At 43.1% G+C, this 22,937-nt stretch overlaps 2 protein-coding genes and 1 long non-coding RNA gene across 3 annotated transcripts in view; 2 read left to right on the top strand and 1 right to left on the bottom strand.

Annotated features, from left to right (window-relative positions):
* The window catches only part of ASPRV1 (aspartic peptidase retroviral like 1), a 100,063-nt gene extending 90,276 nt beyond the window's left edge, over window positions 1-9,787 (bottom strand). Inside the window, 2 exon segments of the mRNA XM_064494418.1 lie at window positions 6,338-6,489; window positions 8,413-9,787. The gene's annotated coding sequence lies outside the window, so the exon portion shown is untranslated.
* A 691-nt stretch (window positions 9,788-10,478) lies between these two features.
* PCBP1 (poly(rC) binding protein 1) lies at window positions 10,479-12,088 on the top strand. Its single transcript, XM_010979881.3, has one exon. It carries the CDS (start codon window positions 10,672-10,674, stop codon window positions 11,740-11,742), a length of 1,071 nt encoding a protein of 356 aa, XP_010978183.3. The 5' UTR covers window positions 10,479-10,671; the 3' UTR covers window positions 11,743-12,088.
* Window positions 12,089-21,861: 9,773 nt separating this feature from the next.
* The window catches only part of LOC135323053 (uncharacterized), a 30,273-nt gene continuing 29,197 nt past the window's right edge, over window positions 21,862-22,937 (top strand). Inside the window, exon 1 of the long non-coding RNA XR_010384160.1 lies at window positions 21,862-22,141. This is a non-coding gene — a long non-coding RNA (uncharacterized LOC135323053). The remainder of the gene's footprint in view (window positions 22,142-22,937) is intronic.

The following is a 22,937-nucleotide window of genomic DNA, read 5'->3' as shown; positions in this document are numbered from 1 at the left end:
GTGAGGAGAATGAGGAGCGGTTTTCTTATTCAAGGCCACATGGCAAGTTAGCAGCAAAGCTGAGATGTCAGTGAAGGAGGTCTGACCTGAGTCTATGCTGCTCTGCTTCTCGCAGCACCACCTCATATGGCTGTTACGTGGTTAAAATAAGGCAATACCTATAAGGTGCTCAGCACAGGGCCTGGTGCATAAAGGTTCACCATTACAATTACTGCTGAGGTTATCATCATCCTCATCAACCCTTTGAGCCTCTCTCAAATACTACTATCTCCTGAGTTCTAATTTCACCTAAAGGGAAACAGTTGTTTTCCTACCTAGATACCAACCAGCTCAATGGGCAGCCTGGGGTGGAGTTCTAGTATTTCATTTCCCTCACGTGATACAGTGGTAAGTATCTGGGTGGAGAGACAAGGAAATATTTTCTATAAACCAGTGACTCTAGAAAAAACATTGAAGCCTATGCCTTTAAAAATAAAATCTTCACTACTCTCATTAGAAAAGAAACATACACCTATTAAATTTTTTCAAAATCAAAGAGACATGGTATTTACTAAACAAAGAAAAAAAAGAAACTGTTTTCTACCTCCTTCCCCTTTCCACTCTCCTGTTTTCAAAACTAGTATATTATTTAGTCATTTAATCCTCACAAGAAGTAAGATTGGTGTCATTTACCATTATCTACATTTGACAGTCACAGAAACTAAGGGTCAGAGAGATTCCAGATCAAACAGCTGATTAAGCAGATGGCCAGGGTCTCTGAAAAAGAACTTTTAGATATGGAAGAAAGTGAAGATAGTAAACTCCTTCACTAATTCTGAGAAGTGGCTATGATAGAAGGTTCCTGGAAGTTCCCCAAAGGAATCAAGACTGGATGGCCAATGGGCACGTGGAAAGATACTCAGTATCACTAATTAACAGAGAAAAGCAAATCAAAACTACAATGAGGTATCACCTCACACCTCAAAATAGCCATCATCAAAAAGTCTACAAATAATAAATGCTGGAAAGAGCATGGACAAAAGGGAACCCTCCTACACTGTTGGTGGGAATGTTAACTGGTGCAGCCATTTTGGAGAACAGTATGGAGGTTCCTTAAAAAACTAAAAACAGAGTTACCATATGATCCAGCAATCTCATTCTTGGGCATATATCCGGAGAAAACTCTAATTCGAAAAGATAACTGCACCTCAATGTTTATAGTAGTACTATTTACAATACCCAAGACATACAAGCAACCTAAAGTCCATTGACAAATGAATGGGTAAAGAAAATATTACACACACACACACACACACACACACACACACACACACACAATGGAGTATTACTCAGCCATAAAAAAAGAATGAAATGTCATTTGCAGCAAGACGGATGGACCTAGAGATTATCATACTAAGTAAATCAGACAAAAATAAATATATATCACTTACATGTGGAATCAAAAAATGATACAAATGAATTTTTTCTTTTTTGGAGGGGAGAGGTAATTAGGTTCATTTATTTACTTATTTTTAATGGAAGTACTGGGGATTGAACCCAGGACATCGTGCATGCTAGGCATGCATTCTACCACTGAGCTGTACCCTTCTCCCAAATGAACTTACTTATTACAAAACAGAAACAGACTCACAGACATAGAAAACAAACTTAAGGTTACCAAAGGGAAAGTAGGGGGGTAGGAAATGAGGAGTCTGGTATTAACAGATACATGCTACTACATATAAAATAGATAAACAACAAGGACCTACTGTATAGCACAGGGAACTATATTCAGTATCTTGTAATAACCTATAATGGAAAGGAATCAGAAAAAGTATACGTATATATGTATACATACACATACAAGTATATAACTAAATCACTTTTCTGTACACCTAAAACTAACACAACATTGTAAATAAACTATACTTCAATTAAATAAAAAGAACCAAGACTAATAACAGGATTTTTAAGAAACTCTTGCTCTAACAAGACAAGATTTAACAGATGTTGTAACCCAAAAAGCCAGTAATGCAGTGAGCTATCATTAATCCTGCCCTCCCAGAAACAGTGCAAATTATTAGTAAGCCTAAGAAAGCAGGACTTTGAAGATATCCCTACCCTTGCAAAGCAGTCCTTACCTCCCCAATTTCAAAATGATGTATCACTTTATCCTGCTAGAGAGCACAGCACTGTTAAGTTCAAAATAAGAGTTTTTTAGAATGAGCAACTTGAGGACAGGAACAATGTCTTGTTTATACAGATCTTCCCTCATTATCTGGGACACAACTCCTATTAATTCGATACATTTTTGTTTAAAAATGAATAAATTTATTCATTCAACTCCCATGTGCTAGGTACTGTTCTAGGAGGTGGGGATATAGCAATGAGCAAAACAAAGCGGGTGAAATTTACATTCTGGTCATTGGTGACATCTAGATATGGGTAGAGAATCCCTACATCAGTGCCTGGCACACAATAGGCAGCACTCAATAAATGTCTGAGTAATGAATAAATGAGTGAATGAATAGTATGTCAAATGGTAATAGGTCCTGTGAAGAAAACTAAAGCAAGGAAGGGAAAGAGGGAAAGCAGAGAGCAGGAAATGGCTTTTACTTTAAATAGGATGGTCAAGGAATGCTTCACAGATTAGGTGACAGCTGAGCAGAAACCTCAATGAGGTAAAGGAGGAAGCCATACTGGTATCTGGAAGAAGTGTTCCAGAAAAAAACAACTACAAAGGTCCCAAGGCTTGGCATGTTGGAGCAATGCAAGGAGACCAGTGTGGCTAGAGCACAAGGGGAAAACGGTAGAAGATGAGGTCAGAGCAGCTGGGAGAGGGCGACACTGAAGATCCCATGCAGCTTTATAGATCACTTTAAGGACATTAGTTTTTAATCTGGGTGGAACCCAGTGGACAGTTTTCAGCAGAGTGGCATGATTTGATATAAACTTAAGAAGATTATTCTAGTCACTGTTAAGATTAGACTGAGGGAACCAACAGCAAAAGGGGGAAGGCATTTAGAAGGATATTCTAGTAGTACCAGGGAAGGAGGTGAGAAGTGTTCATACCCTGGATGTATTTTAAGGTAAAGCTCACAGGGCCTCCTGGTGGACTGGATGATGAAACTAAGAGAAAGAACAGAGTCAAGGGAGAGTCCTCAATATAAATGAAACTGAGATGAGGAGGAACTGCCAGAGATGCAGATTTGAGAAGAGAAGTTCCAGAGATAAAGTTTGGAATATGTTAAGTTCAAGGAGCTATTAGATACCCAAGCGGAGGTATCCCGTAGGCAGCTGAACAGGGGAGACCTGAGTTTAGGGGAAGACACTCAAGCTAGTAATCTATACTTGAGAATTCTCAGGGTATAAATGGTATTTAAATGGAAACGAGTGTAGACACAGAGGGGATCCAAGGACAGATCTGAGTACTCCATCACTGGAGGCTGGGGAGATAAGAAGGATCAGCCCCCAAAAAGTTGGGAGGAGGCAGGAGGAAGGTTTGAGAAGGGACCAGTGACGTAGAAGGAGAACCAAGGGAGTGGCATCCTGGAAGCCAAGTGAAACTAGTGTGTGAGAAGGGAGTGTCATGCTACTGAGAGGTCAAGAAGATCACTGAGAAATGACCACTGCATCTACGTTCTATTTTCTAAGTGTGTTCTTCCCTAATCCACATATAACACGGTTTTTTTTTAATCTAGGTAAAATACCAGTATTGTCCAATGAATACACATAAGATTTCTGTTTAATGCACTATATCTGGGTCTCCAAAAACAAAAATCAACACTCTTGACATGGACACAACAGACTTTACACAGTGAATAATGTTGAACAAATGCTTTGTTTTGTTGAAGCAATTGTCTCTCTGAAACAAAGTCCCTAACCAAGTCTTGCTCGTGCTCAGCAGGTGGGATCAGAGAAATGAGCTATTTACATGTTTTTTGTTGTTGTTGTTCTGCCATAAAGTAGCAATTTTTAAAATTTTATTTTATTTTTTTATCAATTTTAAGAGGGGGGCAATTAGGTTTGTTTATTTTTTTAATGGAGGTACTAGGGATTGAACCCAGGACCTCGTGCATGCTAAGCACACACTCTATCACTGAGCTATACCCTCCCCCTAAAGTGGCAATTATTTTTGAACTCCTTTCCCTCCTCCCTAACTCAAACATCCTAACCAGCTAAACAAAGACCTTAAATTTCCACACATATCCAAAGCAGAACACAATCAAATCCAAAAGTTGGATGAGAAAGGGATATGTTGTGTCTTGTAGCTTCTTTCTTTTATTGCACAAAGGGTTAATTATTTGCTAATTTAAAGTCTGTGCTTTATTTACATTTTGTCCTTAAAAATCTCTAGATAAGAAATGTGATTTCCAGTGTCTTCATCTTAAAAGAGAACTATTGCTACAAAAAAAGGATTTTAACTTTCTGTACTCTAGCAAACATAGTCAGGTCTCAATAATCGACACTTTTGAAACAGTAGAATAATCACCAAAAACTGGATCAAGCAAACATCCTTCATATCTTCCTGAAATTGGTACAAATGCTAAATGGATTGAGCTCCCTCTGCCTGGAATACTGCTCCCTGCCCTCCACCTTGCAATTTGCCAACTTGGGACTCAGGGTGAATAACTTCTCTAGCCAGCCTTCCCAGATCATCTTCCAGGCTGAAAGAGGGCCCTCCTCTAAACTCGTAACATCACAACTTGCTCATATCCCAATACTTTAACACATTAGACTGTGAATCTGTTTACTTGTCTATCTCTCCGAATCAAAAGCATCTTGAGGGCAAGGACAAGATCTCATACACTTTTATATCCTCAGTGTCTGGGACATATCAAGCAATCAATAAGTATTTGCTGAATGAATGAGTAAATTTGACCTAGAACAACTCATGTGATTTTTGTAGCACATTTTCATTGATAAACCAGCTGAACTGAGGCTAATAATAAAATTTACGGGCATCTAATCATATCCCCAACTGATAACAGAAACAAAGAAATTTCCCATACCTGACATTGGAAATAAAGGACAAGAAAAGATATGTGCTGCTCAAAATCAGCTCAGGAGTTATACTAGCTGTTCTTCCTTGGTTCATCCCACTCCAAAGGAGGGGCCAAAGGGCCACTAAATTGCTCTCTTCATCTCCCGTGCACTGACCTTGTATTCTTTTTGCTCCGTTCTAGTCTTCTTTCTTTCCTTTTCTTACCTTTTTTCCCTCCCTCGCTTTCTATACTTTGTATTTGCATTCTGTTCTCATTTTCCCTTTAACTTTCCCCTGCACTCCGTTCTCCATGCCTTATTTCAGTCGGAGTGATCCTGGGAAATCCATGGGCAATGCTCTTGCCCAATCCTTCCTGAAACTGCTACAAATGCTAAATGGATTGAGCTCCCTCTGCCTGGAATACCGCTCCCTGCCCTCCACCTTGCAATTTGCCAACTTGGGACTTTGCCAAAAGGCCAAGGATGTTGCTGTATCTCCTGCTCATTTCTATAAAACACACGAACATATTTCTGCTGTTTCTGAGGAAACCAAGTAGTGAACCCCAACAGCAGTGCAGGGTCACTAGCATATGAGGTCAAATTGCTACTATCCACAAAGTGGGTAAGATATGTTTGTAAGCTGCACTCTGTAGCATCCTGGAAAGTAACAGGGAAAGGTCCTTTCAATTTACAATAATTTTAAGTAAAAGAGAAATGGGAAGCTAAATCCGAAGGCAGAAGAGAAAAAGAAACCATGTTTGTGGGGAAAAAATGCTGCATGTTGATAGGGCAGATTTAAAAAGTTGTAAGATATTTGCTTGGCCAGATAGGTTGGGATTAAAAAAAAAAAAAGGTGGTCCCTGCCCCCAGGGAATTTAGTCTCATTCCCACCACTTCCCAAACCCATAAATGTAAATATTAGAGAACAAGGAGGAGGAGATTCTCTTTAACCAAGAAAGTCAGGAACCTAGTATAAGTGAATTGGATGTTCTGGGACAGAAAAATAAAGACCGCATGGAAAACTATTTTGAGTTTAATTTATAACATTTGTCAAAGTCAGTGCCACAAGCATCAGAAACCAAGAAACAATCCACAACTAGCAGTCAAGAGGCCCAGCTCAGGCCCTAAACCAGCTGTGTAACTTTGGGCAAGTCACTTCACTACTCTGATCCAAAGATGGTTCTTTCATAAAATGGGCATAATAATATTTCCCTGGCGAAGTTGACTGTGATGATTAAATAAATAACATGAAATCACTTTGAACGGTTTTATATCACATGCCAACGTGAGGTAAGAGGAAGCAAAACTCTTGTGGTTCATTTCCAAAGTCTAACCCTGACTCACCTTCCCAACCTTGTTAAACCCTTTAACCAACCTGCAGTCAGACACTCAAGTGGGAGAAGAGTCATGTGTGAAGCTCCAGGGGTGGGGTGGTGACTATGTAGTCAGTTGCTCTGTATTTCAGTGGCTTCATCTGTAAAATGGGTGGTGTAGAATTCACTCACATATCCACAAGATAGTGCAGGTCTGAGGAAGGGAGTGGCAAATTTACTATAAGTGAGTAAAACATTTACACAACCCTCCCTCCCAGGGATAAATAAACAAAGTCATCAAATATCATCACTCTCTGAATAGAATTAGAAAGGGTCTTACAGATTATTTAATCTCTTGCTTTACTGATGGGAAAACTAAGGCCCAGATACATGCACTGGTTTGTAGAAGTCTCAAAGCTAATCAGTGACAGAACTGGAGCTAGAGGCCAGATCCACCAATTTCCAAGTCCAGTGCCTTTTTTGTCAGATTTCAGGGTCACCCAAGGCACCCCCGGCCCCCACAACACATTATCAACACCAAGACACATTACAATTTAATCAACAGCCATATGAAGGCTACCCAAGGGAGGGGCCTGATGGGGGCAGTGCTGAGAGCTGAGAAAGAGAAGGCTTCACTGAGAAGGGGAGTGGAGTCCAGGAGATAACTCAGATAAGAAATTAAGGAAATATTGCTGGCAGAAAAAGCTTAAAATAGGCAGTCCTGGGAAGAAAGACTGAGTGGATAAAATTTTTTTAGGGACAAGAAATAGGTGGCAGATTTAGATGACCAGAATGCTTTGAACTGGGGTAATTCTTGATTATATGTAATTTAGTCCTTTTGCTGTCTCCTGAGTTTTTAACATTTACTAATATTAACTGTCTCTTTACAAGATAAGGCCCTCTGCAGAGATCACATCTAACTTAGTGGTTAAGTATGTAAGTTCTGTACTCAAATTGCCTAGATTCAAATCTTCACCAGTTAATAGCCGTGTGACCTCAGACAAAATCCTTCACCTCTCCATAACCTCTGTAAAATGGAAATAACATCACCCTATCTCAGGAGGTTTTGTGAGATTTAAATGTGTACATTAATCATACTGGTCACAACCTAATAATGGGTTTTTCATCTCTTTAGTTTGATGTGTGCCATTTGTTTTTAAATGTAAAGAAGAGAACAGAACTTACCAGAATACAATGCACGTAAGAAAAATAAGTACTGTTTCGCAAAAATTTTTTTTCCTTTATATATGTGTGTGCATATATGTTTGAGTTGCTATGTAAAATATATTTCTTAGGGTGGTTTTCTTTTAAAAATGTTGAGAGCCACTGAATCAATTCACAAAATAAAGGTTCAGTGCCTGGTACAAAGTAAACACTTAAGTGCTATTACTGTCAGTATTGCTGTTACGCACCTACCTATTAAAGTTGTCTGTAGGATTATATAAGGTAACATGAAAACACTTCGGAAAGTCTAATGTATGATATTAACATAAGTTAAAGGAAGCAAAAAGCCCTTCTCTCCATCTCTTAGCACCCATACAAGTATGGCACCATTTAGGCACATATTTGTTGCTTGGCCCACAAATTATTTGTCACATTGAACAGAAAAGTCCACAGACCATGATTTATCTAACATTCTGTCTGCTCTGTCAATATCTGCAGAGAAATGGAGTCTTGGCACTAGAGTAAATTTGTTTATTTTTACCTGGGTGGAGGTTGGGGTGGGGAAGGTGGAAGTCATGCCCATGCCCATGCCCATGCCCATGAATAGGTGAAGGAAACAAGTGAGTCACATAGAGAAACTGCTCCCACAGAGACAGGTAGACTCAAATGTGCCTCAGACAAGGCCAGACTGACAGATACTTGAGCCTTTATGCAGAGCTGAATCACTTCCTCCTCTCTGTCCTCACCCAGACACCTCACAAAAAAAAAAAAAAAAGCAGCTGAGCCCCTTACAGGTAGGTATAGCTCACACCAGGAAAATCTGGGAATCCCCAAACAGATACAAACAGGGGGTGACTATGCCACAAAAAAATTATCTGAGGGGTTCCTTTAAATGGACAAGCTCACCTAAATGTCCAAACAGCATTTAAATTCTAAAACTCTGACTTAGAGAAAAATGTGGAAATGTGCTCACCAATTAAGTGTATCAGGTCTGGATTCCATCCTCGATACTGTGTGACCTTCAATTAGTCACTTCACCTCTCTGGGCCTAAGTGATTTCGTCTGTTAAAAAAAGAGAGAGAGAACACGTACCTCAGAGGATCACTGTAAAAAATTAAAGACATTATGCGGTAAAATGTCTAGCACAGGATCTGGCGGTGGTAAATGTAAACGTCTGCCTCTCCTAGCCTACAAGTTAACAATTATGGTAAACTGAGGTTCACGGGCCAGCTGGCCAGTGAAAAGCTCACAGGTATCATGGAAATTCTTTTTTAAAGAAGCTTTATAATACCACTTCTTTATCTCTCCAGCACAATAGCCTATGCTAGAAGTCTAAAAAGCTTTCATTTCCCATCTCATTTCTCACAGAAGCCAATTCCTAAATGTTTTGGTTCTGGGGGCCCAGATTATGCATTGGTACTGCCCTCCTGATCATCCATTATTAAACTTGAAATAAGAGACAGATTCGGTATGATGCCTACATTTTAGTTACTCGCATTCCCATTTCCAATTAATGAAATAAATGTATTAATATTCGCCTGCCGAGGTTTGGACTACCCTGAAGGGTTTTATCTGTCTGGTCAGAGCACTGGCAGCGCGAGAAGGCCCCGGGCCACCAGCACGGGGTGCCGGGGTTGGGTCGGGGGTACGCGTTCTAGAGCTTTCGGGTCGACCCCAATTTCTCGTTGGCGAGGAATCCGGGCCACGTGCCGCCATTTTGTGTTCAGGAAACATGGCGGCCACCCCCGGGGGGAGAAAGGGGGGGAAGGGGGAATGGAGGGGCCGCCACGTTGGCCGCTTTCCCTGAGGGATCCTGAAGCACGCCGCGCACAAGGACTTTTCTGCCTGGCTTAGCCGAAGGAAAGGGGAAGGGGCAGAAATCACAACTGGCACACCGATGGCCCCGGCGACCTATCTTTAGGGAGAGAAACTCGCGGCTCGTCACCCGGCAGGAAAGGCCTTCCAAGATGGCGGGGCCCGGTTGGGGGGCCGCCCCCGGAGAGCGCGGGCGCGGCGGCTGCACCAAGCAGGCAAAGGCCCGAAAGGCAGTAGCGGGAGCCTAGCCCGCGCGGGGAAAACCGCAAGAATTCCTCAGAGCATGGGTAAATGCGGTCCCCCAAGATGCACGCCATTGTCTTTTAAATGTCTGACAAGGCGGCAGCGACTAAAACGACACCAGCTCAGGAGGTGGGGTTTCTGCGAGTTTAACGAGAGACTTGCAAAATGCAGACAAAGCATTATGTAAATGGACGCCATTCTCTTTATGGCCAAGTTTCTAGCACTTCCCCGAAACCATCCAGAGCCCAGGCTTTGGCGGCGGCGCAGAGCGAATTTCTCTTTCACCGCACCCGCCGCCGCCGCCGCCGCCGCCGCCGCGGGGCCGGGGGTGGGGGTGGGGGCTGGCGCGGGGCGCCCGGACGCCGAGGACGAAGGGGCCCCACGTGCCTGCCCGCGCGCGCGCGCGCGCCCGCCCCGCAGGCCTCGCCTCACCGCCCCTCCCCCCCGGAAGACCGCGGCTGCCCCTCCCGTCTCCCCACACCCTCGCGCACGCGCTCTGGCCGCCTCACGCGCACGTTTTAAATCCGCGGCGTCCTAGCTGCCGCCTGCAGTTACCGCCAGGGCTGCCCGTGTCGCTCCGCGCCCAAACCTCCGCTGTAGGGCGGGAAAATAATGTGTCGCCCCCACTCACAACACTAACATTTTCAAACATCTGCCGGCGCCTGTAGGGTTAATAAAATATGTGCCCGTTTTAAAACTTTGCCGGACTCACAGCTTCTGTCCATTGGGGCTTTATTTTCAATGCTAGGCTGTTAAAGGGTTTTTTAAAAAACGACTCTATGTAAGTTGGCGCAATCTTGTGACCTAAAAAAGACGGGTCCTCTTTTTTTTTCAAGGGGTCCTGCGCAGCAAGCACTTCCGGGGTCAGAGGGTACGCGGGGTTGAAAGCGGGCTTCCCGCCCCGCCCAGACCGCCGAGGCTGCCGCCGGAGTCGCCACCGCCGCGCCCTCGCCCACCCGCCCGCCCGCCGCTCCCGGCCCCGCTCGCCCCCTCCGCCGCCGCCGCCCGCCCCTGCGACGACGCCGCGGCCTCCCGCCCGCGCCCGCTCGCTCCCGCGGCCCTCGCTCGCCTCGCGCCGGCAGTTTGGGGCCTACACCTCCCCTCCCCCCGCCAGCCACCGAAGACTTGACCACGTAACGAGCCCAACTCCCCCGAACGCCGCCCGCCGCTCGCCATGGATGCCGGTGTGACTGAAAGTGGACTAAATGTGACTCTCACCATTCGGCTGCTTATGCACGGAAAGGAAGTAGGAAGCATCATTGGGAAGAAAGGGGAGTCGGTTAAGAGAATCCGCGAGGAGAGTGGCGCGCGGATCAACATCTCGGAGGGGAATTGTCCGGAGAGAATCATCACTCTGACCGGCCCCACCAATGCCATCTTTAAGGCCTTCGCCATGATCATCGACAAGCTGGAAGAAGATATCAACAGCTCCATGACCAACAGCACGGCGGCCAGCAGGCCCCCGGTCACCCTGAGGCTGGTGGTGCCGGCCACCCAGTGCGGCTCCCTGATTGGGAAAGGCGGGTGTAAGATCAAAGAAATCCGCGAGAGTACGGGGGCCCAGGTCCAGGTGGCGGGGGATATGCTGCCCAACTCCACCGAGCGGGCCATCACCATTGCTGGCGTGCCGCAGTCTGTCACCGAGTGTGTCAAGCAGATCTGCCTGGTCATGCTGGAGACGCTCTCCCAGTCTCCGCAAGGGAGAGTCATGACCATTCCGTACCAGCCCATGCCGGCCAGCTCTCCAGTCATCTGCGCGGGCGGCCAAGATCGGTGCAGCGACGCTGCGGGCTACCCTCACGCCACCCATGACCTGGAGGGACCACCTCTAGATGCCTACTCGATTCAAGGACAACACACCATTTCTCCGCTCGATCTGGCCAAGCTGAACCAGGTGGCAAGACAGCAGTCTCACTTTGCCATGATGCACGGCGGGACCGGATTCGCCGGAATTGACTCCAGCTCTCCAGAGGTGAAAGGCTATTGGGCAAGTTTGGATGCATCTACTCAAACCACCCATGAACTCACCATTCCAAATAACTTAATTGGCTGCATAATTGGGCGCCAAGGCGCCAACATTAATGAGATCCGCCAGATGTCGGGGGCCCAGATCAAAATTGCCAACCCAGTGGAAGGCTCTTCTGGTAGGCAGGTTACTATCACTGGTTCTGCTGCCAGTATTAGTCTGGCCCAATATCTAATCAATGCCAGGCTTTCTTCTGAGAAGGGCATGGGGTGCAGCTAGAACAGTGTAGGTTCGCTCATAACCCCTTTCTGCTGTTTTCCCATGATCCAACTGTGTAATTTCTGGTCAGTGATTCCAGGTTTTAAATAATTTGTAAGTGTTCAGTTTCTACACAACTTTATCATCTGCTAAGAATTTAAAAATCACATTCTCTGTTCAGCTGTTAATGCTGGGATCCATATTTAGTTTTATAAGCTTTTCCCTGTTTTTAGTTTTGTTTGGGTTTTTGGCTCATGAATTTTATTTCTGTTTGTCGATAAGAAATGTAAGAGTGGAATGTTAATAAATTTCAGTTTAGTTCTGTAATGTCAAGAATTTAAAAATTAAAAAGTGGATTGGTTAAAAAGTGCTTCATATTTGAAAAAGCTGGGAACTGCTATCTTAAACTCTTTGTTGGTGCTTTTTTTCTTCCCCTTTTAGTGCTCGGCCGGCCTTTGTAGGGAGTAGGGTGGGCCCGTCCTTGGTATTTTCTCAAGCCCTTTTCACCTTACTGGTAAGATTCCATTCCCTCTCAGTTCCAACAAAGGAACACAGCAGGCTGGGCTGGCTTTGGGATGTTTGCAGAGTCTGGGGCTCTGTTGGAGAGTGACATCCCTCCAGCCAGGTTCCAGAGAGAGGCCTCTGCCCATTTCTCTGGTAGAAAACATAAGGCTTTTCTCAGATGGAAGAAGTATGCCCTTTCCGGAGGACCTCTGATGAATGGCCGTGTGTCCTCTGTTTTAACCAGCCCCACCCCCAGTCTCGTGGAAAAGTCTTAGCCAGAAACAAAAAAAATGTTGAGGTGGGAGGAGTCGGGGGTGCCCAGAGAAGAGGTGGGGGAGGGAAGGGCTGGGCTGGGGGTGAAGGGAGGGGATGAGATAGAGGGAAGGGAAAGGGGCAAGGGTGGGTCTGAGGGCTTGGAAGAGGGTAACTGCTACATGTGGGTGGCGGTAGGGATAGAGGGTCTTGGTGGGGCAGCAGGACTGAATGGGGGATGGTACCAGCGGGGCGCACGTGGCAGGCATGCACCTGTGGCAAGCAGCCTGTCAGAGGATGTTATTACACCTGCCACGTGGCGTATTCAGAAACAAAGGAGGCCCAGCTTCTAATTTCTTCAGCTGTGCGGTGTTTAAAGACATCATTTTACGGGGAAATAATTCTGCCTAAATGGGGCAGCCCTCACAGGCAGAAATGTATTGGAATGATGCACTGACAGCAAACAGCCAAAGAATGACCTCAGTGTTAAAAAATGCATGTTTATGGGTCCCACCCCAAAACTAATCAGGGGACTGCATTTTTAACAAATCTCCGAAAGATCCTTACTTTCGAGTCACCTATTTTCTTCACCAGTGGATTAGGGACATCTTGCTGCAAAGGCCTAGCAGCTTCATGTCTGCATCAGCCAGTGGGTCCAGGCTGAACCTGATGAGAAGAAAATTTTTCTAACGTTAAGCAAAAACACAAGAAACAGCAGCACAGGACAATAGACAATTACGTGCCACAGTGTGTAGTTCAAACCAGGCACTGTGGGAGATCACTAACGGCAGAGAGAAGTTCCCATGGGAGGGGAGTGTTAGCCACCATAAATACTTGTTGAGGCTGATTCCCTACAGGGCATCTACCTGTTCCTTTTTTCCTGAAGTACAGACCTGGTTCCAAGAGTCCCTGGAGGTAAGATTGGGGTCTACATGTACTTATACCCACTGCGGAGTCAGGAACCCAAATTCTGACATTAAACCTGAGTTTAAATTTGAATTTGGCTGCTACTTGTGGCCTTGGGCAATTTACTTAAACTCCGTATGAAATGGAGGTGTTAAAGTACATGTCTCCTGGGCTTGTGGGGGGAAAAAAAATGAGAGCGTGTATGTGAAACAGAACAGTGCTTACAACACAGTAAACTTAGTATACTTTAGACTGCAAAAAGCCAAAGGCTCATTTCTGCCCACAATGTCTTTGGGCAGAGAAATAATAAAAGGAAAGAAAGCAATGTGTACTAAGTGACAAGCTGAGACAAGACAGTTGTCCTAGGGGCCAGGACAGATAAGGGAGGCCCTAGTGAAGACCTAGAAATGGGCTCAGTGTCTTCTGGAAATAATGAGCACAAATCAAGTTTGTGCAGAGGAGAGTGGGAGCAGATTACTAGGCTGGATCCTCAAACACCAAGCTGAATGTTGTGAAATGTCCTTAAGACTTGCTAGGGGAAGTGGTTCACATGCTCTGTAAAACGTAGGCCTCAAATTTCCCTCAACCCTCCTCCCCGCCACCTCTTAAAACGTACAGCTGGCAATAATTTATAAAATAATGATTTAGGCCGCAAGGATAAATAAGATAGGATAGGACAGCATAGGACGAATGGCCGCTTGGCGAAAATAAAGGCAGGAACAGCAGTTAGAAACGACCTCAGCCAATCAGGTTCTCATACTGGTTGGGAAATGGTATTAATAGAAATGCGTACAGAAAGGAGCCAGTGCAAGAGAGATTGAAACTGGCTGTGGAGGCCAGAGGAAGAGATGTGAGGAGGGGGAGCAATGAATTCAGACATGGTGATGGGAGTATCTGCAGGCAGAAATAACTCAACAAGTAGCTTGAAACAGGAGACAAACTGAAGGGAATTCAGGGCTACAGGGAGACAGGTAAACAAGAAGAAAGGGCTAGAGGCTGAGCTCTGGGGTGTATCCTTGAGGTAAGGGCACTAGCCTAGTTACGGTATCCCTAGTGCCTTTCACCATATCTGACATACAGCCGGGGCTCAGTAAGTGTAGAATGAGTGTGGAGGAAGCAGCCAATGAAGAGGAACAGTCAAAGCAGCAGGAGAGAAACCAGGATGGCGCCCTTGAGAAAAGTCAAAGAGGAACATTTCAAAGCCAGTAGAACGACAATTATACCACAGCATTATTGCTGTAATTTCGAGGTTTAACAGGTTTGACTGAACGTCTACTATGTGCAGAAACACTTTGAGCTAAAACTTGGCGTTTTGGTTGAAAGATCTGTAATACCCCACTGAAGTTAGAGCAGGGGAGGTGATAAAGGGAGGGAAGGGGAGGTGGAAGAGAATCATTTGAGGCTAAATTATAAACAGCTTTGAATGCCATAGTAAAGGGTTTGAGTTTTATCCTGAAAACCAGTGGTCTCTCAACATTTTCTTAAAGGGTACCCCTTCCATAAAAAGTCTTTAGCATATCCTCTTATTATTTATTTATAAATCACATATATGTCTATGGTCAATATGCTTTTTTATAAACTATATACAAGCATAATTCTAAATATGTGTATTAGAAAACACAAAAAACTTAAATATTAACAGTTAAGATAAGAAAACAAATTGAATTTCTAAGAGTTTTTTACACCTACCTCCCCACTAATTTTAGAGATAAAGGAGATCCTGGAGGAGACAATTTCAATGTCATGAGAATCCTTAGGGAGCAGGATTTCAGAAGAGAGGTAGAGGGAAGCCAGATGGCAGCAGGAGAGGAGGGCCTGGGGGTGAGGAAGCGGAGACAGTATAGGTGGCCCAGATACTTGGTGCAAAGGAGAGAAAGAAACAGGACAACAACTTGAGGCGGGAGACCTAGGGGAAGGGTTTTTTTGGGGAGGTTTGATTGTTTTTGAAGTTACCTCACTAAAAGAGTAATCAGGAAGCAATAGAAAGCTAAAAATAAAAGCTACAGGTAAGAAGAATGGATAGAAGAGGGTGTTGGAGCAGTGACTCTCAGGTGCCGGGCCAATCTGACTATTAGAGTTTAATTCACTTTGTCCCCTCTGATGGGGACCTGCACTTCAACACCCCTTTCTCTTTGGGGCAGCTTGAGCAGGTCCTATCCTCTTCTGGGTTAAGGGCTGGAAATGCACGAGCCCCTGTGCAGTTGCTATGTTTCTTGTCACAGCGCCATTCCTACCACCAGCTGTTAGGCCACAGCCACTGCCACAACTGGGAGAAGCCTAAACAGGCTGACAATCACCTGTTGTGTCATAGCCCCAGGAGTTGCCCTACTTGTTTAGAAGGCTAGTCTCCCCCCAACCCCCAGTCCTCTCTCTTGCCCCACTCAACACACACACACATACATCACCACCTCATGCCTCACCCCAGCCAGCAGTCTGGGCAATGAATCACCATTCCTGGGTTCACACCCGGAGCAGTTACTTATTCTTTGTCACCTGTTTGCTAAGAGCTTGAGATTTGTGAGCTGAACCCACCTCACCCCCCAGCTGCCCCAAGTAGTGAACCACATACTGTTCAGCATTACTGGGCCTGTCACCTCCTACCAAAGAGTCAGCCACTCAGCCAAACATATAAATAGGCAGTCACCACCAGAGAAGCTGTCCACTGCCAAGTCCTTCGGCCACCTTGCCTGGCCTGGCCACCGGAGGATTCCAATCTGACCACATCACTCTCCTACTTGAAGACTATCAAGTCCCACCTCTATCCATGGTCTACAAAAGAAAATCTGAACTTCTCGGCATAGCTTACAGACCCTGCAGGATCTGTTCCCACCAGCCTCACCAGGGCAAAGCCTGCCACTCTCTTGTCTCTGCCCTCAGCCTCCCATACGAAATGATTTGCAGTCCCCCAAAGTCATTCTGTTTGGGCATCCTCGCATGTGGGAAATAATTGTTTCTTCGTAATTCTGGCCCTGACTGTCCTCTTCTTCAACATTACCTGTCTAGGGTTCTGGGGCTCCTGCTCTTGAGCCTCAAAATTCTGCCTGGAAAATTATACTCTACTGAGGTCCTGGCTCTGAGTGGTCTTGGACAAGTCGCTCCCTCTTTGTAGGCCTTAGTCCTCCCTCCAGATAACTGGATAAGATAATGTCCATGATCCTGCGGCTGCCTTGGGAAATAATAATGCCTTTGTGGGCACCCAGCCCTGCTTCTGCCTCCTGCCACAGGGCTGACTTCTGACACACAGGCCTTCCGTAAACATTCTAAGAGAGAAAAACGGAAGTTAACAAAAGACTGGCAGCAACAAGCCCCAGCTTGGCATTTTGGGTAACTATTCACCAGGACTTGACTGAGAAGGAAACAGAGAGGAAGGAACTACCAGAGGGACTTGCTCTGAACATCCCTGAGGGTGCTATCGCCTTTATACTTTATTGGGAAGAGGAGGGGGCGGTAGAGGGGGAGGCAAATAGGGCGTGCCAGAGAGGGTTACACACCAGTGAGGGAGTTAGCCCCCTGTGCCCGCCCAGGCCCCTGCCCCTCCTTCCCCTACTCTCATTCCCCAACAGTGGGGGCTCTGAGATGGCTCTGGCTCCCCTGAGTGCCCCCTGGGCCAGTGTCCACTAAAGTAAGAAGGTTATGACACCTGCCCCCTTCTCCTCCCAGCAGCTGATAAGGACTCTGGACAACTGCCACCAGGCTGAGAGTGCCTTGGTAGGGAACTGAGGCAACTCTGCTTCAGTGACAGCAAACACAATACCCAGTTAGTCCCCAAATTAGTTACTCCCTGAGCCATTCAACCACAGCGAGGAGACTCATGCACTTCCTCAAATCCGCCTCCACGTGGATGAAACCTACCTGTGTCTTCATTTATTAGTTTACCTCTACTTCAGAAAGCATTTCTGAGCTTCCTCTGTGGGCCTGTAAGAGAACCTTCTCCCACTGGCTCCTGACAGGACCTCACTGAGGTCAGATGTGGTCATTCCCCAGCCTGGAACCTGAGCCACTCCAGCAACATCTCCTGGCCTGGCTACTGTCTGTCCAAAGCCTGTTCTGTGCAAAGCACTATTCCAAGCACATTAAATGAATTAACTCCTTGAATCTGCAGGGCCCTATGAAGTGCATAGTATTTTTTTTAATTGAAGTATAGCTGATTTACAATGCTGTGTTAGTTTCAGGTGTATAACAAAATGATTAAATTATACAAATATATATATATATATATATATATATATATATATATATATATATATTCTTTTTCAGATTCTTTTCCATTTTAGGTTATTACAAAATATTGAATATAGTTCCCTATGCTGTACAGTAGGTCCTATATCTATCTTATATATAGTAGTGTGTATCTGTTAATCCCAAACTCCTAATTTATCCCTCCTTCCCACTCCTTTCCCCTTTGGTACCCATAGTTTGTTTTCTATGTCTGGTCTATTAGAGATTATCGTATTAAGTGAAGTAACTCAGACAGAGAAAAAGAAATATCATGTGATATCACCTATATGTGGAATCAGAAAAAAAATGATGCACATGAACTTACTTACAAACCAGAAATAGATACATATTATTCTGATGCTGCTTTACAGGTGAGAAAACCGAGCCACACAGCAATAGGGGACTTGTCCAAGGTTACAGAGCTAGTCGGACACAGAGCCGGTGTTTGAACACCAGCATTGTGGTTCTCGAGCTGCTTTCTTAACCACTATTTTGGATGGTCCCTCTAGGCCAGAAAAACTGCCCTAGGAGAGCCGAAATGGACAGACAGTCTGCACATTGTTTTGTCTTTAATAACTTTTATTGCCCAATTTTTCAATTAACACAGCAATATATATTTTTACAGAACATACATAAATATATAATACACATGAAAATCCATATTGCTACAGATTGCTAACTAGAGGGTAGCACCCTCTAGTCTCCGTTTTACACACTACCCTTTTAAGTAGCACCTATATCATCACCCTTTTTAAAATGAATCATACTCTACCCACAAATTTGCATGCTTTTTTTTTTATTAAATTGAGATATCATTCATATACCATAAAATTCACCATTTTAAAGTGTACAGTTGAGTGGGTTTTAGTGTAGTCACAATGCTGTGCAATCATCACCACTATCTTATGCGGGATGTTTCATCACCTCAAAAAGAAACCCAGAGCCGTTAGCAGCCACTCCTCATTTCTCACCCACCCCATCTACCCTTGTCCTTGGCAACCAATAATCTGCTTTCCGACTCTATGGATTCACTAATTCTGGACATTTCATGTAAGTAGACGTATTTAATACGTGACCTTTCGTGTCTGGCTTCTTTCACTTAGCAGAATGTTTTCAAGGTTCATCCATGTTGTAGCATGTATCAATACTTTGTTCCTTTTTATGACTGAATATATTCTATTGTATGGCTACAGCACAAGTTGTTTATCCAGTAATCAGCTGACAGACTTTTGAGCTGTTTTCACTTTTTGGCTATTCTGAGTAATGCTGTGAATATACTAAAAGCCACTAAATTGTACATGACCACAGTCATGTACAAGTTTTTGTGTGGATGGACATGGTTTCATTTCTTTTGGGTAGATACCTAGGAGTGGAATTGCTGGATCACAGGAGGAGGAACTGTTTAACTTTTTGAGGAATTGCCAAGTGGTTTTCCACAGTGGCTACACCATTTTACATTCCCATCAGCAGAGTATGAGAGTTCCAATTTTTCTACATTCTTGCCAATGCTTGTTAGTTTCCTTTTGTTTTTGTTTTCGTTTTGTTTTGTTTTGGAGTCATCCTAGTGGGCAAGAAATGAGCTCATTGTGGGTTTGATTTGCATTTCCCTAGTGATTTGCATTTCATTCATTGAGCATTTTTTTGTGTGTGTTTATCAGTCATTTGAGTATCTTCTTTGTAGATATGTTTATTCAGATACTTTGCCCATTTTTAAAAATTGGATTATCTTTTTATTGTTTAGTTGTAAGAGTTCTTTATATATTCTGTATAGTAGAACCTTTTGTTTGTTTGCCTCTTTTTTTTTTTTTAATAGACTTTGTTTTTTAGAGCAGTTTCAGGTTTACAGCAGAATTGAGCAGAAATTACAGAGAGTTCGCACATAGCCCTCCCCAACCACACATATATACTCCCCTACCCTCAACATCCCTCACCAGTGCGGCATATTTGGTACAATTGATGAACCAACATGGACGCATTATTATCAACCAAAGTCCATAGTTTACATTGGGGTTCACTCTTGATGTTGTACATTCTATGAGCTTTGACAAATGCATAATGACATGTAGTCACCACTATAGTATCACAAAGAATAATTCATTGCCCTAAAAAATCCCTTGTGCTCCACCTATTCAACCCTCCCTCCCTCTCCCCAAGCCCCTGGAAACCATGATCTTTTTATTGTTTCTGTAGCTTTGCCTTTTCCAGAATGTCATTTGGTTGGAATCGTACAGTTTGTAACATTTTCAGACTGGCTTCTTTAATTTAGTGATATGTCTTTTAAGTTTCTTCCATGTCTTTGATGACTTGATAGCTCATTTCTTTTTCTTTTCTAACTGCCCATATATTTTTAATTTACATATATGTACTGTTCATTGTTTCTGAGAACATTTAGAGCTTTAGCTTTTTAAACTCACATAGTTTTCAAAGGAATAAAGCCAACCACAAAATAAGAATGAATTCAAAAAGATACATAAACCCTGCTATTAACAGCAACAGTATTTACAATTGCCAAGATACGGAAGCATCCTAAATGCAAATCAATAGTTGAATAGATAAAGAAGATGATATATATATATGTGTGTGTGTGTGTGTATGTATGTATATATATATAATGGAATACAACTCACCCATAAGAAAGGATTTTGCCATTAGCAGCCCTTCATTCACTTTTTTTTTCACTTCAAAAACCAGAATTTTATAACTGGCAATAACATTTCCATTGCATCAAAACAACAAAGTACCTAGAAATAAACTTAACCAAAGAGGTTACCTGTATTCCAAAAACTGAAATGACACAAAGAAATGGAAGGATTTCTTGTGCTCTTGGATTGGAAGAATCAACATTATCAAAATGGCCACATGACCCAAAGCAATCCACAGATCCAACAAAATCCCCAGCAAAACACTCACTGTAGGGGAGGATATAGCTCAAGTGGTAGAGCATATGCTTAGCATGCACAAGGTACTAGGTTCAATTCCCAGTACCTCCTCTATAAATAAATAAATAGGTAAATAAATCTAATTACCTTCCCCCAAAAAATAAACTTAGAAAAAAAAAAAAGACTGTCAAAAAATACTCACGACATTCCCCATAGAACTAGAACAAACAATTCCAAAATTTATAAGGACCCACCAAAGACCCCAAACAGTCATAGCAATATTCTGTAGGTCTTTTTTTTTTCTCTTTCTTCTTTCTGTTCCCTTTTCTTATGGTTTGATGACTAGAGAAGGTCCTTTAACATTTGTTGTAAAGCTGGTTTGGTGGTGCTGAAATCTTTTAGCTTTTGTTTATCTGTGCAGCTTTTGATTTCTCCATCATGTTTGCCTCTTTTTTTTAAATCAAGTACAGTTGAGTTACAATATTAAGTTAGCTTCAGGTGTACAGCAAAGTGATTCAGTTATACATATGTATATTTTTCATATTCTTGTCCATTACATGTTATTACATGACATTGAATATAGTTCTTTGTGATTTTAATTTGCATTCTGTAATTTCTAATAATGTTGAAATTTTTCTCATAATTTTTTTATTTTATATTTTTCTTTCATAGACTGCCTCTTCATATTCTTTGCACACGTTCCTCCTGAGATGACCGTCTTTCATCTTAATGATTATGATGATTAGCCCCTTGTTGTGAATGTTGGAAATGTTTTTGGTATTTTTTGGTGGGGGAAGTGTTTTTGATATGCATGAGTTTTGTTTTGTTTTGTTTTACTTTATATAGGTAAACGTATCTGATACATTTAATACTCCTTTCCTTTTGCCCTATTCAGTCAAATAAATTGTCCTCTAATTTAATTTCCCACCAGCAGTGTGTGAATGTGCCTTTGTGGCCTAGGCAGGCATAGGAAGTACCAGATTAGCAATGTAATAGTATATCATCTTCTTATTTTTATTCTGTTGACTATTTGGTTATTACACAAAGAAAGTGAAATCACATTTGAGCCAGAATGAAGATGGTCTTTGATGTCATCATCCCAGAACATCTCCCAGCCCAGTGTCCTTGGAGAGAAAATTCCTGCTTACCCAGAACAAGGTGACAAAAGTAGGGTTTATTGTTTGTGTGTCTGATGAGGTGGGTCAGAAGGCTGCTCAGAAGGCCGGAGACTTGTGAGTCTCCTGTTCCTCACAGGGAAGGAGGTGACACATCTGAGTGGGCTCCCTGGCCTCACGCCAACACTATGGTGCCCAGCAGGGGGCTGTCTCAACGTACCTGAGGTGGGGCCAATTTATATGCAAAAAATTTAGCAAGGGATTTGGGTATGCAAGAAGTGAATGATTTATTAGGGGACAGCAGCCTAAGCACTCGTGACCCATTTCTTAGGAAGAGACATTTTAAAATAAGAAAAGGAAACTAGAACTTAACAGTCTGACAGGATATTCTAGCTAACCACAGATGTACAGAATTATAGTTTAGCTACAGAGATCTCTTTTCACAATTTTTTGCACATCTCATCAGTAAATGCTACCTTCTGTATACTTGACTGCTCTTTGAAAAAGGTAATCAGAAACCATTACAAAGTGGATTTTGTATCCCAGGTGAGTAAGCCGCATTAGCTGGGATTTTCCCAATTTTGTTTCCCATGTTCTTAACCACACTAGAGACTTTTCTTTGCCAGTCTGGCAGGTGAAAACAAATGTAATATCGTTGTGTTAGTTTTCATTCCTTAGAGTACTAGTGAGTTAAAAAAATTATGTTTTTCAGCTGTTTGCATTTCTTCTTTGGTGAATTACCTATTAACATCTTTTTCACTTTTTTCTATTGGGGTGTTCATATTTTTCTTATTAATTGAGGAGTTCAATATATAGCAAAATATTAACTCTTCATCAATACATACTACATTTCCCCCCTCAATTTGTCAGTTTCCTTTTAGCTTCTGCTTTGTAGAAGTTTCTGAGACTAAGAAGCTAAATCTATGAATCTTTAACTTTATGGTTTCTCTCTTTAGTGTCACGCTTGGGAAGTCCTTCCCTACTACAATTATTATTTTTTTAAATCCTCTCTTTTCTTCTATTGTTTTATGTTTTCATCTTTTACATTTAAATCTAATCCATCTGAAATTTATTTTGGTACAAATGATGGGGAAAGCTAATAATTATTTTCCCAAAATTGCTGGCTAGTTATCTGAATGATATTTATTGAATAATCCAGGAATGACAAATATGTGGCCTGAGTGTAGTCTTCTGTTCCTGAGCCCCTGGAAGACATTTCTAATCAAACGCAGAACCCCTGGCGAAACCTAGGCTCGGCCTCCTAGCCCTCCTAGGACTTCAGGCAGCCACCTCCGACTCCTACCTGTGAGATTTGGTATCAAGATGAAACTTTTTGTCGTTC

Source organism: Camelus dromedarius, chromosome 15 (genome assembly GCF_036321535.1).
Source record: "Camelus dromedarius isolate mCamDro1 chromosome 15, mCamDro1.pat, whole genome shotgun sequence".
Lineage (NCBI taxonomy): Eukaryota > Metazoa > Chordata > Mammalia > Artiodactyla > Camelidae > Camelus > Camelus dromedarius.
The sequence above is the reverse complement of the archived record's forward strand: the minus strand, read 5'-3'. Positions and strand labels throughout refer to the sequence as shown.

Excerpts from the sequence above, each read along its gene's own strand:
- PCBP1 (XM_010979881.3), top strand. The coding sequence starts at position 10,672 with ATGGATGCCGGTGTGACTGAAAGTGGACTAAATGTGACTCTCACCATT.